At 37.0% G+C, this 18260-nt stretch overlaps 1 protein-coding gene across 2 annotated transcripts in view; it reads right to left on the reverse strand.

Annotated features, from left to right (window-relative positions):
- Positions 1-18260, reverse strand: part of CHRM3 (cholinergic receptor muscarinic 3) — a 264391-nt gene that overhangs the window by 16354 nt on the left and 229777 nt on the right. The window contains exon 4 of one of the 2 annotated variants that reach the window (XM_064708444.1): positions 16900-16966. The exons of the other annotated variant lie outside the window; for it this stretch is intronic. Within the exon in view, the coding sequence (XP_064564514.1) occupies positions 16900-16966 (67 nt within the window). The remainder of the gene's footprint in view (positions 1-16899; positions 16967-18260) is intronic. 2 annotated transcript variants of the gene reach the window in all.

Consider the following 18260-nt stretch of genomic DNA (forward strand, 5'->3'; position numbering starts at 1 on the left):
TATATTTGAACAAGACAAGCACACAGAGTTGTTTTGGCATATATTATAAACAAATCAATGTCTCATTTCTCCTGTGTCTGACAACAAAAGTGCCAGTGATGATCTTAGTGAAGAGAAGAAAGAAGCCACACAGCCGCCCAGGCTTTCAGAAAACCCACGCTTTTAGTTAAATAAATACATAAATCCCTCACCCACTTAGATCACTTCTATACCATTTCAGCTGAGATGTGAAATCTGATCACAGATGCTTGGTATGACAGCATGAGGAACTGAGCTAAAAAGAGAATCAGGTTTCCAAAGAGACCAGGCATTTTGGCAAAGCCAGTGAAGCTGTGAGCCAGAGCCAGGTGATGGCAGATAAACACGTGGGCTTCTGAGTCAAGTCCGGCTTTCTGCCACCCCAGCTGCTGCAGACAAAGCAAATCCACCACGCTTGCTCCTGAAGAAGTCATTGCACAGGACCCCTCTCATTCAGTATCATTTTATGAGAGAAAGGAGGAAGGGAGACCTGAATCTCAATAAAGCAGTTAGACACTAAAAGTGACAGATGAGAAGAAGAATGCATTTCCAGGCTTAAACTCACATTAGTAAATGGTGTTAGCTGGGAGCCTCAACATCTCCTTGCTACCAGTGGTAGCTGGAGGAGGAGGAGTTTATGGTATTTCAGCAAACCCATGGGCACAAGGAAAATACACTGGATTTATTTGTGTCACCTGAAACACAGGGGCAGAAGGCATCTGGAAGGAAACAAGCTGGCTGCTCACGTGGCTCCATGCTGAAATACCACAAAAGACCCGGAGTCCACATCCCAGATGGCTTCTTTAGATTTTTTCCTTGGAAGTGATATTGCTATTTTATTGAGAACTAAAGGCAAGGGACATAGCCATGTTATTAGGCAAGTGAACATGTTAATGTTGTGTTAACATTTGGAAAACCTGGATATTCAGGAGGTCAAACACTTGCAATGTAGTACTGGTAGCACTAGACAGGCAACTATGAGCAGTGTACGAATGCACCTGAGCTGCTATATTTATGCACATCATCAATACAGCACACAGCAGGATTTTCTAGATTTTTTGCTGTACTGTGGATTTATCATCAAAATCATGCAGGATTTCCCTGCCATTCCCAATACTCTGTGCCAAATTTTATAAATTTTCTAACTGAATAATTAATGAAAATTAAAGCATTGGTATACTTATCCTTCACTGAAAAGTACCTGTTGACTTTGAACAGGCATTTAGCATCCAGCATCTCCAGCTTTTTCAAAAATCCAAAAATCCTACCTCAGCAAATGTGGCCCAGTTTCAGAGATTAAGATTATCTGCATTCCTGCTGAAGTTACTGATAAATTATAAATTAATAAAATTAATAAAGGAATTCAAAGATTTTGAAAGAAGTAATATTAACTACTGACACTTCAGAATATTAATTGTTGCCAGAATACTGGTGAGACTCAAAAGGCAAAATGTATTCATGAGGGACTGTGTTGAATTACAGTTGCTTGGTTATGTATTAATGTTTGCCTGAGCTTTTGAAATAGAGAGTAACACTTAAATCTCACTGTAGCCTCTTTTGACCTGAGCTCGCTTTTCCAAATGTCTCTGTGTCCCCATCAATCCCTTTCACTAATCCTTGCTGCTGCTTCACAATTTTTCCAGCTGAAAATGTATCCATGCAGGCAGTATCCTCCAAGCTCTACATTATTAGTGAATACAAATAAGCTGTGACTCTTTAGGATTCATGTAAACCCATCAATATTCCCATGCTGGCTGTGCTTTCAACTGCAAGAGAAACACTCCACACCAACAGCTGCAGCATATTAAAAATCAAAAATGAGGGTTTTGATGGCACTTGCACATTTCTGCCCTTTCATCTATCCTCTATCACTCATTTACTCACAGGAGGAAATGACTTTTCCTGCCAAGGTAGAGGTAAAATGTGTCAGACAAGGGCAAAAAAAAAAAATCATTAGTGCACTAGAGGAAACAATTTCTGAGATACAAAGTGTCAGCAGAAATGAGTTTGTACTGTTGCATTCCTGTGACCTTCTTTAAAAAGGTGTAATATACCACTTATTTTTTGCTACTAGAAATAATTTTCAAATCATAGTACCTAGATGAATCATGTTTTCCTAGAGTCTTTCTACTTATCAATACTTGTTTTTTCTTTCACAAAAATGAGGAAAGGCTTTTCTGAGAAGTTGAAATAAAAATGTGTGCTTACTTGTAAAAATCTGAGAGTTGGGAAATAATAAATGCCAGTGTAATTGGAAATATCATCCCTAATTCCAATGCTGCAAGATTTCACACTGAGATTATTTCAACACACTCTGTTTGCAATTTAAACTTCTTGTCTATTTGAGTAATTTAAGCACACTTGCAAAACTTGTCATTTCTCTTAGTTTGTAGGAAAGGGGAAGGGAAGGGAAGGGAAGGGAATGGAAGGGAAGGGAAGGGAAGGGAAGGGAAGGGAAGGGAAGGGAAGGGAAGGGAAGGGAAGGGAAGGGAAGGGAAGGGAAGGGAAGGGAAGGGAAGGGAAGGAGGAAAGAAAGAGAGAAAGAGAGAAAGAAGAAGAAGAGAAAGAAAGAAGAAGAAAGAAAGAAAGAAAGAAAGAAAGAAAGAAAGAAAGAAAGAAAGAAAGAAAGAAAGAAAGAAAGAAAGAAAGAAAGAAAGAAAAGAAAGAAAAGAAAGAAAGAGGAAACCAGTATAAATGAAGCCTTACTATTACTTAGGACTAAAAAAATTGGCCATTAGAAGAAGGTGAACTGGAGCCATGAATATGCAGATTTTCTGGCATGGGCAATGAGAAGGTCATCTGGAAATGGGGGGCCCAAGAAGAAATGGAAGAAGAAAGAGAAATACTTGTATCAGAAGAAGGAAATAGAAGACATTTACAGCTCCAGCCATATTACAGTGTCCAGTACATGAGAGTCTTAGGGAATGATGGGGATGTGGCTTACAGGGAGCTCATGGTGAGAGACAGCACACAAAATCTCTAGAGCTACTGCCTCATTTCCAAGCCCTCATTACTCCAAGGAGATGAAAGGCTGGGATTTTATTCTGTATGCGCCAAAAAAAACCCCAGGTATGGGGAGTCAGTGCAGCAGGGGCTCAGTTTTGTGACCTGGCTCCCAAGTGCTAATATCACTGTGCTTTCCACTGGCTGCAGTTCTTCCAGGTGCACTGCTGGGTTGGGATCCTGTGCAGGAAATATCCCAATGTAACTTCCCACTGACAGCCCCCACAACACAGCAGGTCAGAGCTCACTTGAGACTGCCAGTATTTGCTAGGTTTTGTCATTTATTCATTGCAACTTCTGTCCAGAAATCAAGCCAATCAGAAGAACAAGAGCTCAAATCTGGAAGCCGTGTTTACCTGAGTAAATAAATCACAGGTGATTACACTTACAGTGCCTTCCTCTTTCCTAGTCAAAGGCAGGGAGCACCAGTCATAACCTAAACACATAAATGGAGAGAAAAACGACATTGCTAACAAAATATTTGGGGATAAACTGATGCACAGGAGCATTGGGCAGGAGTTTGGGATGTCTCATTTTGTAGCTATTCAGGCAGGAATTCATAGGGCTTTCACTTTACTATATATATACATATATATGCATATATGTTTCATTCATTTTGCTGGCTGCATCAAGTACTTTTTCTTTCCAGTCTGATACACATCAATATAATCTAACTTCTAACTGTTTTCCAAAAAATGTAAATCAGTATTAAATAGGAATATATATTTGAAAACCAGGAAGTTATAAAAAACTGATTTCTCTCTTAGAAGGTGACTCTAAGGCAGATTTTTCCATTAAATAATTTCACTGCAATGTATACTTGAATTGACAGAAGTGAAATGCAAGCAAATTCAGACAACTTAATTCTCTAAGAGCTGTATATTAAAAGGGGATAGCAATGAGGTATTTCTTTCTTTAGAAAGATACTTTTTTTTTCTTCTACCATATAAAGAATTTTCCAAACAGCCAACATTTTTGTTTCCTTGATGTTGTAAAAACCAGTCCATGAATCAACACTTTCCAGTAAAAAGACCCATTCAAACATCTTCCCCTGTATATACTTAAGCACAGAGTCCTTGTGCATGAATAATCACATGGTTAGAGATACCAACAGGTTACACTTAGCTCCATTCTCAAAAGGAGACACTGGTGTGCAATTCTGTTAATCCCTTTAATCCCTTATTTTTATAAATTGGTATAAAATCCATTTATGTACCTAATCCCTATGTCCAAGTCCCAACTGAACTATTCTGCAAGACATATTCATGCCTTTGGAAGAAAAGTCCTTAAAGCTAATAGAAAACAGCTAATAGCTATTTAATTTGACCTTTTCCTTAAAGCCAGGTAAATATCAAACCCTGGTTTGCATGTCTAAATGGCATTTGATTTGAGAAACCCAAGTGGAATAATGATACTTTTCTCAGGTCTTGTTATTGCACCTAATTAGGACAGCCACTCAACAGGACTCTGACTCTGCTCCCTTTGCTCATCTTTGGGAGTGGACATAGTGCAAGCAAATCCAGTGAAGAGGGGAAATTCATATCATTCAGCATTGCAGAGGATTGCCATCAAGTGGATTAATAAATCTGCACTTTTTAAACTGACTTTGCAGGTTTCCCTCTGTGTATTTGTCTCCTGCTAACCAATGAAGCCTGAAACAACCTCAAAGGGAGTGGGAGACTCCCCCTGGTTCTGGGAGCAGCCTGTTCCATGTGCCCAAAGGCTTCTCTGAGTGACCTTTCTGTCCTTACAAGGCTTCTGTTAGACCACTCATGTTCCTCACTTCCAGGCTGCTGTACACCATCATGCCCTTAATAGACTTTGATGTAGCCTTTTAGATAACAAACAGTCCTGATTTCTTTTTCATTATTTTATTCTTCTGTTTGCCATAAGATTTTCACCTGAACCTGTTCTAAATATACTCAAATGTCAGAGATTCTTTTTATCTGTGCTAATATGACTTTTCTAAAAATTTTTATTGACCTCTTATTTTTCATTCAGTTCACTTCCATCCACACAAAATGGGAATGGAGCCCTACTGTTCTTATTTATGATGTATTCTAATAACTCACAGAGGAAAATAAGTTCAGAAAGTATAAAAGAGTGAAGAAGGATTCTTTTTCAAGTATTTGTTTTCTAAGAAACAAATACTTGAAAAAGAAAAAAACAGTATTAAGTCTGGATGATGGTAAATGATGGACAGCATTTATATTTTCACTCAAAATGCTCTCAAGAGGAAGAAGTGACTTCCAAATATGTATGTCTGTAAAGAAGTCTTTGTTCCCCTACATGTTTAGATCTGCAGCTTATAGAATGGATTCTAAAAAATTAATTACTAAACTGAATTAAAATTGCATAAAACATATATTTTTACTACACAGGAAGAAAATTATCTGTCTACTGTCTATATGCTTGGGTGATATTTGATATTATAGGTAAGCCAAGATCTGAGCAAACGTTGGAGATACACAACAAACAACTTTTTTGCTTTTACATTAAAAGAACTGGTAGCATATATCCACTAGATTTTTTTTTTTTTTTGCTGTCAGAGAATGATGAGGACAATTAATTCTGTAGCAATTCACCACTGGAAAAACAGAGATGGTTTAGTTCTGAACTATGTGTCAGAGTCAGGTATTAGATGGGTGACACGAGTGTGGGAAAACACCTGGACACTGGGAAACCTTTAACTCCTCAGAGCTGTGCAGCTCAGCCCTGCAAAAACCCCCTGTGCTGGCCTGTGTTCTTCATGCATGCATGTTCTTAAATCTGGTTAAATCCACTCTGGATTTAATGTACCTAAGTCTACTTACTTTATCAGGAGAGAGCATGTTACCAGTAGAGACCACACACCTAGTCATGAGTAATAAGCCTGAAAAATAAAGCAACCTGAATATAATGCTATGCAATTTTAAAACAAAACAAAATATAATCTGATTCATATGTTGTTTTTATGCAGGTGCTTTTAAGATTCCAAGGAAATAAATTCTGCAGGGGCTATTTTCTACAACTGACATTCATCTGAGTGCTTTATGAAATGTTGCAAATTTATTATATAAAGGTACCAACAGTAAGTGCAACATATTGATTCTTTCTCTGACTAAATGAACACTTTATTCCCCCAAACTCTAACAGTAAAAAATCCCATGATGAGCTCCATTCCTAACCTAGCACATTTCTACCAGCCTGCAGCATAACTGATCCTAATCTCATTCAATAGATACTTATTTGGTTTTTAGGATTGTGTGTGGTAGGTTTTTGCTGCTATTATTTTGGGGCTTTAATCCTTTAATCTCCTGTAGTTCATTAAGGACTAGAGAAGCATACTACAAGGAAAACATAGTTGTTAAGCAAAGAATTGAAAAAGTTAATTCTTCTTGCTGAGGAGCAAACTTTGAGCATTTACCAGCCCTGACAACAAATACGGTCTGTGCATCACTGTGTCCTTTCAGCATCAGCCTCTGTGCATGTCCAGCCAACATTTACATGTTAAGGAGCCATTCCACTGTGCCAAATCCTCTCCTCGCAATGTGACGGCACTTTCCTTAAAAGAGCAAATGGAAGGAGACCTCCCAAACCAAACACAGCTACTTTTTACACAAAAACTGCACAAATCCTGGTGGGGGTCCCTTGATCTCCTTAGCCATTGCATGGTTAACCAGATACAGTAATTCCATACTGAGAATTTAACAAATCATAGCAAATCAATAACTGCTTTCTCAAATTCCGTGAAAACCTCTCCTCATAATTTTAGTATTTTATCTGAAAGGTATTGGTCCTACATCTCTAATGCAATTGATGTCTCCAATGAAATAAATGCCTTGGACTTACAGGAAGTCCAGCTGCTTCCAGATCTCAGCATGGAAAATATATTTCTCTCTGACTGTGTATTACCTATTTCTACTGAAGCTTTTGAATTCTACAATCTAATGTAAATATAATTTTGTGATTGATGACAGAGTTTCAAAATAGTGCTCTATGAACTATGGAAAAATACTGGCTCCATCTAAAGATAGTTGTAATTTTCTTAGCTCAGTGAAACTAAATTTGGTTTCTAGGTATTCCTGAGGCAATAATTAATGCATGCCTTCAAGCAAAGGGAGGGTAAAGTGCACCTGGACTTCTAAAGCTACAGTTTGAGAAACAGCTTTCCAAGTGTAGAGTTTTTCCTGGTATTCTTAATGAAACTGAAAAAATTATATGGACTTATCAGTGTAAAAATGGTAAAAAATCCTGTGACTTTGAGCAGAGAAACCTTTAAAAACACTAATCCAACAGAATGTTTGAAACAGCTCAGGACAAGCCATGAATAAAACTGGGCATGTGAAAATTCCTTTTTGCTCAGAAGAAATGTGCGTTTTTCTTAATTTTTTTCTTGGAATGGAAAGGCAAATTCAGAGAGGTTTGGGACTTTTTAAAAATTTTATTTTATTTGGAATCCAAGCAGGTTTTTGTATCAACAATGTAGTAAAACTATTTTAGTGTCAAAAGACTTTACTTTCATAATGTCATCACGTGTTTTAAATATGTAAATTTAAAAATATCAGAAGTCAATTAATCCTTAGTCTACATAATACATTTACACCCTTTTACATCCAAAAGATGTAGACAGAATTGCTCGATTCCAGAGATAGTCTTCCATTTCCTGATTAATGCCTTCAGCAGAGGAACTTTACTTACCTGAAGCTTTCTGGCTAGCTCTCTTTGTAAGGCTCATAAATGTGAAGTTATTTCTTCCTCTGGTGAGGTGCAGGCACGATTTTATTAGAAATTGTTCAAAGTAAAGTTTTTCTACATCTCTTTTTTAAAAGGCTTGTATCAAGCATCAGATTTTGTTTCCATCAAGCACTACTGCAGTACTGACCTAAAAGGCCCATAAGAGATTCAGGAGAACAAACTGAGTTATGAGAGAGTGTGTTTCCTTTGGTCCTCTAAAATATATCCATGCCCAAAGTGAAAAGCTGGACCAATAGCCCCCTTTTTCATCCACCTGAAGAATCAGCAAAACTGCCACCAAAGGAATTAAAGCATCAGTGCTCCAAAGATGTGACAGAAATCTCTGTCTTGATGCACAGAAGAAAACCACTAGAGACAATATGGGAATACTGTCCAGTGGCAGAATCAGATATAAGGTTATGCTAATTACACTGCAATGTTTTTAGAAACCATCAACATGTGATATATGGCATTCAAGTGTTGTCCCATAACTGCATCTCATGCTCACTCATATCATTCTCATTTGGAGAATTATAGTTAAAACTTTCAAACTTCAGCAAACTAGATGGAGCTAAGGTTTTTCCAAAGTCCCAGGGTTTTGGGGGATCACTTCATCAACTAAGGAAAAAAAAGTTAGGTGATAATTTTAGGGCTAAAGTCCCAAATCCTCCAACACAGGATTCTGCCACACAGCCTTTTGAGAAGGCAGTGCTCCATCTGACATGGCTAGCACTGATGAGAGCCAGATCAGCCATTTGGTTTAGTAGTCAAAATTTTTTTCTAGTTCTTACAGTGACTATATGACTTTGAAGCTAAGTTTCTCATGATATAATTTCCAATGGTGCTAGCACAGCTTTTCACCCTAAGCTATTGACTTGTGTGTATGGAAAGTACAGAAGATTAAAAATGGCTCAAGGTGAATGTCAAAATGCAGACTCATGTAAACTTTATGATCTTGGCTTTTAACTGCCTTGTGCCTCAGTTGTTCTATTCAAGTAGAAAAAAAACCAAACCCAAATGTATTTAATTTTCAAGACTATAGCTAATTATTTACAAAATCACTGAGTCTATATCATTAATTTTTCATTTCCTCAACTCTCAAATAATTGCTAATTTGTCTTGAATTTTTTTATTATCTCTAAACATCTCAAACTACTCTGTCCAAGCAAACATAAAATATAGTTTCATATGGATTGAAAATCTTAATATAGATTCCAGCAGAGTTATAACAAGTACCACAACAGAAGTCATGGATCATGTTTTTCAATAAAGTGAAGCTAACCTTTTAAAGAAAATTAATGCTGCAAATATTGCAGAAGGGATTTTTTTTTTTTTTTTTCTGACAGAACACATTTCCTATCAAGGGCAATAGCCCAGGTCCTTGAATTACCAGTTCATCCGTACTTGGCAACCTTGCCAGCTCTATACGTCACGGTGTTAAAGCTCTGCTCTACATCTAGGAGGAAACCTTTTCCTCAGAATGACATACTCTTGTTCCATATTCCACTACTGCAAGGCAGCCCTGCAGTGGTATCTGGCCAAACATCATCTTTCACTTTTCCAGTCTAGCAGCATTCATGTACCAAACAGATCACTTTGATTTTTTCCAGGGAATAATATATTGTGCATTTTTGCATTTATACAAACACATACAGTCTAGCTTACTGAAATGAAGAGGTTTTGGAAAGTTAGAAGTACATCATAACAGGAAGGGAGGACAGCTTCATATATTGATTATAGGAGTTATTGCTACCAATGTCACTAAAACGTATGTGTGTATTTACAGAGACTGCTGGCAAGATTGTCTCTTTTCTCTCAGACCACATCTTTAACTTCTTCTAACAACAGTTTATTATCAGAGACAGGTTTATCAAAGCTGTGCAATGCAGTTATGAGTGACGACATACATGTGAGAATATGTGTATTCATATGCAAACACACATATACTCTTCTATTAGAATGTTTTCTCAGGGATTATGGGATATTCATGAAACAAGAACAGAATGGTTATCAACTTTTCTTATGACTCCCCAGTTTTCCTGTACTATTTACACACACCAGATTTTGCTTTTTTCACAGTCATTTTATGTAAGACACAAGAGAAAAAGGAAATAACTGAGAAGACAAATCGAAGAATCCGGAGATCCATACATGTAGCCATCCAACTACAACCATGCTGTGAGCAACACTCTATCTATCTATCTGTCTATCTATCTATCTATCTATCTATCTATCTATCTATCTATCTATCTAATCTATATCTATCTGTATCTGTATCTGTATTTATATATAATCTATATGTATATATCTTATCTATATCTTTATCTATATCATTCGTATCTATATCTACATCTATCTGTATCTTTCATTGAGCTTCTACTGCATCATCCCTTCATTTTCAGTGTGCTTAAACGAGAGGAATAAATTCTGTATAGCATGAGTGCTGGCCTGTAGCACACAGTTGGCTTTCTCTCCTCCTGAGGAGGCAGGCTGCACTGAGATTTCTTACTGGCTCTCTGGCACAAGAGGTACACTGCCTGCTGAGAAACAACAGGCTTTGCTCAGCTTGCTACTTTCCAGGAGACTGGTGCCTCTCTCTGCACTGGTATCACACATCTCGCTCAGGGAGAGCAGCAGCTGGAACTGTATCTCTGCACAAACAGGGAGACAGCAGCTTTTTGCAGTTTCTCTCCTTCCTGTGTTGAATGCCTGTACAAGATTAGCAATAAAACAACCTTGAGAAAGATTTCAGCAACTCTAAGGAAGAAGCAATTTGCCTCCCCAAATTGGTCCTTCACACTTAGGATTGCAGTTGCCCAAGGTGCCTAATTTTTTTGCATCAGCTGTAGCATACTAAGCAGAACCTGCAATCCCCAAATACCTATGATTTTGAATAAATTTAGGAATTAGGCTGGGGTAGATTTCTTTCATGGATGCTAACTGAGCTGATAAGGATTTTCTGGGTGGTAATGGAGATCCTGTACACAAAGGCTAGGAGCTTCCTGTTCCTTTTAGAGAGTGCCAAATGATAAGGATGTTAACTGGAAATGAACAAATAAACCAAGCTCCAACAGAAGTCCTGAGGGTGGTCAGTTCCCTTTCATTTGAACACTCCTTTTGGTTTACTGCCAATTTCTCATTTACTTTTTCCTCTGCTTATGTATCTCCCTCTGAGATCCCCAAGGGCACTTCAGCAGAATCCCTGAAGCTTCTTAGATCTTTTCCAGACATGCAGGGCTGCACACAGGATTCCCTGGCACGAAATGGAACCAGCCATATGTAGCAGGTTTGGCTGTTTTTTCCTGATAACAACAATTGTCAGACTGCAATCTACAGCTATGTGCAATGGTTGGCTGGGTGTAAAAATGGTTACTGAAACTTTACAAAATTCTAGGAAAAAAGTTCAATCAACACATACTTTATATTTCTATTACAGCAGCATACATGACTTATTTTTGCCTGCAAATTAATTTTGTAGCAAGCAGTATTAATTAAACAACCAGACACCAGTGAAATATGAACTCTCTCTTCCTGAAGGAATTTCTGACATGCTGTGGTATTTAATTCTGGCCCATCTTCAGTGGACTGCAATGACTTACAGTATGTTGCATCTGTATCACAGACAATAAAGCCATGTGTTTGCTAGTTCCATTTTTGTTTTCTGGCTAGTGCAGCTGCCTCAATACTTAGAGGCAAGAAAATTCCAGGGCATACTGAATCCAGATGAAAATGAATCAAGTTACGACCTATAGAGTAAAATCTACCTGAAAAATTCATATGGATTTTTAGTGAGACAATACTTCTACAGAAAATTTTAATGCAAATTGAAAATATTTGTACTTCTTGGAAACTGTACTTTTACAGGTAAAAAAATATTAAAAAAAAATTTGTCTTCTCGGTTTCCAGTGAGTCAGAATACAACCCCAGATGTTAAGTATTTGAGTTAGAAAACTCTTCATATCAAGAAAGTATTTCTGCGTATTTTATACATAAAACACACACACTTGTAACAAAACTACTACTTTGACAGATGTTTGGAACTGAATTTCATTAGAAAAACTATTTGACTAGAAATATTAAGGTTCTTTTCTCCTATTTGTTAATGAATCAGAATCCTAAATGCCAGGCAACAAGTAAATTGTGGGCAAGTGCTAAAATAATGGAAAGAAAATGGATACTCAGTCATTGCTAATCGACACTGCATTAACTTCTTTACTATATCAGTGCAGGAACAATGGATAGTCCCTCGGCACTACCAAAATGCTTCCCAGTAGCATCTTTTGAAAAACCCACTGGTCCTGATAAAAAAAAAATACTACACAAATATCTGTGCAATTACCAATGTGAAAAAAAATTGTCTGTGCTACTGACTTTGACTTCCAGAATGGAATATCAGTTACAAATGTGAGACTACAGAATCAGAGTATATATAAAAAGAAAATTAGTGTGAAATGAGAGAATTAAAAACATCTTTCTTCTGAGAAATTATTTTTTACAACTTTTCTATACTTAATAGTCATATGAATTTAAAATATTGACTATCCAAATTAACTTGGTAATTCATAATATTAATCCTGAAATTTGGAGGAATTACAGAAAAATACTTTGGGAAAACATCAACTTTTGATGTGTTTCTTTTGATTCAAATTATTCTTATTTTAGTAATTTTTTAACAGGTGAACTCAAAACATCTCAAGAAGGAATAGACTTCAAGGTAAGAATTTCAAATTGATTCTGCAGAACCTGATATCCTTAACACTTTAAGCCAATATGGGAGCTATTTGCCTCACTCTACTTCAGCAGTAGTAATAAAACATATTGCAGTTAAGGGAGAGAGTTTTTCAGTTAAGGTTCTGAAGTTTTGACATATGAACAAAAGAAAAAAATTACACAATTTTTTTTTTATCCAAACACGATTTTACCTTTCAGTTATACATTAATTTCAGTTTACCTTATACATCTTCGTGACCCAAAGCCTTATGTGAATTTCTATGATACTTCATACTGAGAAGACTGAAAGATTGCAAGATACATCTGGTCTTACCACAGTTTTGTTCCAGCCAACTTAATCTGTACAAGATACTTACAAAATAACTAAAGATTAAATTAAAAAAAATAGAAAAGTTTGAGGACTACAAGTCCTTGAGTTATGGGAACAGAGGGATGAAACATTGTTTAAACAAAAGGAGAAGAACGGCAGAAATATTTCAAGTGTAGAAGGGCACCAAGTAATTTTGGAAATTGTAACAGAACAAGTGAAACATATTCTCACAGGTTGTGTCAGCATCTTCAAAAAGAAATTATTCACAGCAATGAAGCACAAGTGACTCAAAAATAATGAAGATGCTGACAGCAGGGCCAAAAACCCCAACAGTGCAGCTCCAAGGAAGACAGGACTTTATTTAGTGTTATAGGGAGGGTACTCAATTACATCTGAGCAAAATGAAGATTATTTCCTGGTGTCCTGGTTTCAGCTGGGGGTTATACAATGACATCTGGCTATTGAAGAACTATTGAACTTTTAGTTTTTAGGTTATATTTGAAGTTCTAGAGAAAGTTCTTAAAATGCCAAAATAACAAACAACCTTAACAGACTAAACTGGAAGTGAGAAGTACTATAAGAAGGAAACTCTTATTAGCAAAGGGATGGACTAGAGAGTCCAATGAGTTTTAACTGTCTAAAGTATTTTCAAGTGTAGAAAAATGTATAGTTTTTAATTTTATTCTGAGAGAAAGACATATTTGTCACCTAAATATTTTGCAATGGAAGAATCCAATACAAGAGAAATTAAAGACTTGTTCTCTGCTATATGTTCTGAGAACATATTTACCTTGCCAGATTAAATCTTATTTGTATCAGGAACAACTATAAGGAAAATTCTTACTTCACGACATTCACATCTGAAATTTAATAAAAATGTGATCACAGGTTTTTAGGTTTTCATCTTCTGAAGGTCTCTTACCTACAATAAAAAAGGTTTACAACAACTTTTGGGAGGAATCAATTTTTTGTGCCCTTTTGTGCTTGTAGGAGCCTGTCAGTTTTCATTTCTGATGAAAAATACTTTCATTCCTTTAGGGCTTTTTTTAGTCAATTATGGTTTGCTTGCATTCATGCAAAAAGTACTAATAACAGTAATTTGAATAATTGTTCCCACCAATGAACACTTAGACTATATCCAGAATTAAAAAAAAAAAATCCTGTTGCTTTGAAATCTACAGATGCAGCCTGTGCTATAGGACAGCCAGGCTGAGACATGAAGATCTACTGAAATAAGAGCTGAACAATGATGACAATGAGAGCTCAACCACTTCTGTACTAGGAGTAGGACTATCATTTTGGACTGTATCCACTGATGAAGATCAGTGCTCAATAATTTCTTAATCCCACACTTCCTCAAATTTTTAATTCTGAGTCTGTTCCTTTCTCTCAGCGGGAGCTGAAATTGCTGTGAAAACCTCAGGAGGGCAATCAGAGAAGATATGTAATTTTATTTGACTGGTGGAAGTGAGGAGTTATTGAAAACCTGTCGCTGTCACAGCTTAATAACGAGGAGAGAGCGAGAGGGGCAGATGTCAGCTCAGAAAGGCAGAGACACTTTTCATCTTGCTCAGGTGTGAATGGACGTGTCACAGCACCAGGGGGCTGTGTCACTGCTCTCCTGCTGCAAGGGGAACACATCAGCTGACCAGTCAGCAGGAGATTCCAGAGAGCTCTGCCTTAGCATCAGCCCAGTCCAACAACAGCCCTCATGCACCACAGCCGCACATAAACAGCAGGAATCCTGGGAAATGCAGCTCACTCTTGTCTTCTGGGAATATGAGAAATCCAGATTGCATGGATAGGACCTACATCAGAGATATGATTCAGGGCCTGGAAACAAGCTGGTGGAACAATCCAATAACACCAGGTGTTCTTACCCTGAGTTATACTTCAATTAGTCTGTTGAGACAAAGGTTTAGACCACAGACTAATTTTAATTATGAGGTTTTGAGGGTTCATACTTTGAGAGGAGTTATTTAAATAACCTTTGCAAATCCAATGAAGTAAGAAAAGGATGATCAATAAAAGAAACTAAAAGGCAATTCTGAAACTCCAGTCATATCAGTACTATTTCATACAGCTTATCTTTAAAAATAAAGCAAAGCAATACTGAAGACAACTAGTAAAATATACTTTCATCAATAAAACTACTGCATTAATGAGAACTTTATAAACTATTCTCTGTGTTGTAAATGACTTTGGAATACAGATATTACTGAGTGCAGCAAATCAATACAAAGTTTTATTGAGTTCATACTGGCTTCACAAAAGAAAACAGTATGAACTTAATAATTATTTATAGGAATTATCTCTAACTGCTGATAGTACTCTTGTATGTAAACACTAGCACAACTGTATTTGGAAACTAAATAGGAAATGTACTGGGTGTCCAGGTAAAGTCTCTATTGTGCTTTATATGTGAAACTTGATGGAAGTAGAATAATGCAGTAATAAATAATTTTAAGCAAAATATATTCATCCTCTAAAAATGCTATGAATAAAAGCTTTCCTTTATTTGCATGCCCACAGACAAAATGCTCAGCACCTGTAAGTTTTGCTACCCCTTCACTGCTACTTGCCTTCCTGCCAGTAATAGAAATGAGTCATCACAGTATATAATTGTATTTTTAACTGTGGTTCTTCATAGAAAAATAACAGATATCACTAACAAAAACATTTCATCCTAGTTTTGGCACTACATTTCTTCTTCTCAGTATATTTAAACCAAAATTATTATCTTTACTTTAGAGTCTGTGTACTTAGGGCTTTAGATTTATGACCAAATTCTTATAAAGATTTTTTTCACTGCAAAAAGATTTTTTTTTTCATTTGTGACAAGCTTTCTTATTAGTTTTGTTAAAAACTTTGATCTTAGACATCCTTAACACATTTTCTTCACAATCGAAAAATTGATTCATTCTGCTGAAAGTGGCATGCTTCTTTTATGCCAGCATATGAACAGACTGCTGGTCTAATTGGAAATATCCTTTAAAAAGGAAGTCTGAGATACAAAATCCCTGCAGGGATCAATTACAAGAACAAGCTATTCCCAAAGAGAAGAAAAATAAAAACTGAAAGACCCTGCTGCAAATAATAATGGCTGAGAACAGTAGAATAGTCACAAAATGTCCAATGACTTTACATTTGTAATTCTATCTGTTTAAGCAACTATTTCAATAACATTTTCTATTTATTTGTGAAACAAAAAAAAGAGAATGTAGTTTGTTCACTACCATCACTGTAGGGTGTTAAACTGTGTGCCGATTAGTTATGCCCATATTTTTTAAATGGCAAAAGTAAAAAAAGCAGTAGTCTGTTACTTTTCAGATATCAATTGACATTGTCATATAGTAGCCTAATCTGGAGCAGATGATGAGTAGCCTGACTAGATGGCATTTATTTCCAGAGATTTACTGGGAGATGAGATGTGATGTAAACTTGATGTGAACACGGACTGACCTCTAGCTAAGGACTGTGGTGGATTGTGTGTGAGGTCAAATGCAATCCATGTGATTTGGATCTGCAACATTTCCTAAAGAATGGTCAACATCTTTACTGGATTTTTTGAAAGAAAAGTTGAAAACCAGTGATCCCTCACATGAGGAATGGCTCTCTTTCCTGTGACTGCGGCACATAACAACCAGTTTCACTGATTACAAAGGGTAAAATACTTACTGTAAAATGCTACTTATTGCTGACGCATTCATTAGAAGATTTTAAGTGTGTGACAACTCTCAGTAAGGTTTCAGAAAGGCAAGAAGAGCCCTACAGGATATGAAATACATTAGGAAACAGCTCACAACCTGAGCTGGAGAGTGCATTTCACTGCATCTCATGTGAATCATCATCATACTGCATGATTTTTATAGCTTTGGACATTCATGAACAATTGTCTCCCACTTTGTCCTCTGCACTCAACAAACTATGTAGAGTGTGGGAAAGCCAGGCCTGAACATCAGTTAAAAGCACTTGAAGAAAGCTGTCGGCTTTTTCCTTAGGGCTGACTGCTCTCCCCACACCTACTCAGCTACTGTGAACCACGGCTGGATACTCTGTTTTAGAAGCCCACAACACCTCAGAATAAGACAAATCCATGTATCCAACAGATATTCAATTACCTTTCAAATGGATGTGGCATCTGCACAGATTTCACCACACTGCACAGAGAAAATGGCAATTTTCCATCTGTGAATGGGGTTGATAAAGCACAAATCAGCCTCTCATCCAGACCCAGCTCTACATTGTGCCTACCAAAAAGCAGCAAAAATACAAGAAAAGAGATGTCTCTTTAATCAGCTGCAGGAATCCTGGCCATTTACAGAGTATCCAGCCAGTCTCACACACCCATGTCCTGCACTGACCCATATTGACTTGGCCATATACAAATCCATAATATCACAACACAAACATCATAACAGAGGTGCCTCTTTGGGTGTCACTGGCATCTTATACACAAAAGTTGTCAAAAGAACAGGAGGTGTGTAATTATTGGATTCCAAGACAGAATTTAATGAAAAATCTGAAATATCAGTAGATATATGTTTTATCAGTCTTTGATGGGTTTTTTCAGGAAGAGGAGAAATATAAGATCAAGAGAGAAGTTTGTGAGTGAAAGCAAGCCGAGTGAAAAGTTGTTCTAGTCCTAATGAAACAGGATTTATTTATTTAATACATATATTCAAGGTATTCAATTCTGTACATTGTACTAAGATCTATATTCAAAACTGGGCTAAAGGTTTTTCATTTGTGTAAGCAAAACGAATTTATGAGGAGAATGCTGCTGGGGATTAGAGCCAGAAAGAGTTCAATTTAGATGGGCTATGCCAGATTTCTCTACCTTTCTCCCTGCAAGCTAATTTCACCTCAGCAGGGACCCAGGGGTTTTTCCTATAGATTTGAGCTAATATTAATGTTGAACAAGGCTGCGACTCGACCACAAGGTATGGGCTGAGTGTAACTTTCCCCTTCTTTCTCAAACAGGTAACACAAGCACCATAGTGGGGAGTTACCAGGGGCTGCTCCCCCAGGCAGAGTAAAGGTGAGCATTCCCCTGCACAGAGGGCTATTATAAAGTGGAGGGTATTTGAGAAGATAAAGAAGGCACTTTTGCATCAGTCCACTTTTAAATCTAAATCTGTATATTGAGAAGTTGAGGAGGAAATTATGGCGAAGGAGACTTGTAGAAATGTCTAAAATACTCCAGGCAGCAAGCAAGAATTAATTCATGACCTGTGGAGAGCAGAACTGGGGAAGGGAGTGTCTGAGTTTAAGGAAACCCAATGCCTGTGGTGCTCTTTCAGCACAGTGCCTCCTTAGCAGGCTGTCAGGCCTGAAGCAATAAGGAACAGACCCCCAGCAGACCCAGAACATTTTTTTTTTTTGCAAAAAAGTGGAAATGGATAGCAACCAAATTACATTCCTAAGTCTCAGTGTAGGTCCCAATAGAGTAAATCCAATAACTGTAAAGGAAAATAACTGT

This window comes from Zonotrichia leucophrys, chromosome 3 (genome assembly GCF_028769735.1).
Source record: "Zonotrichia leucophrys gambelii isolate GWCS_2022_RI chromosome 3, RI_Zleu_2.0, whole genome shotgun sequence".
Taxonomy (NCBI): Eukaryota; Metazoa; Chordata; class Aves; order Passeriformes; family Passerellidae; genus Zonotrichia; species Zonotrichia leucophrys.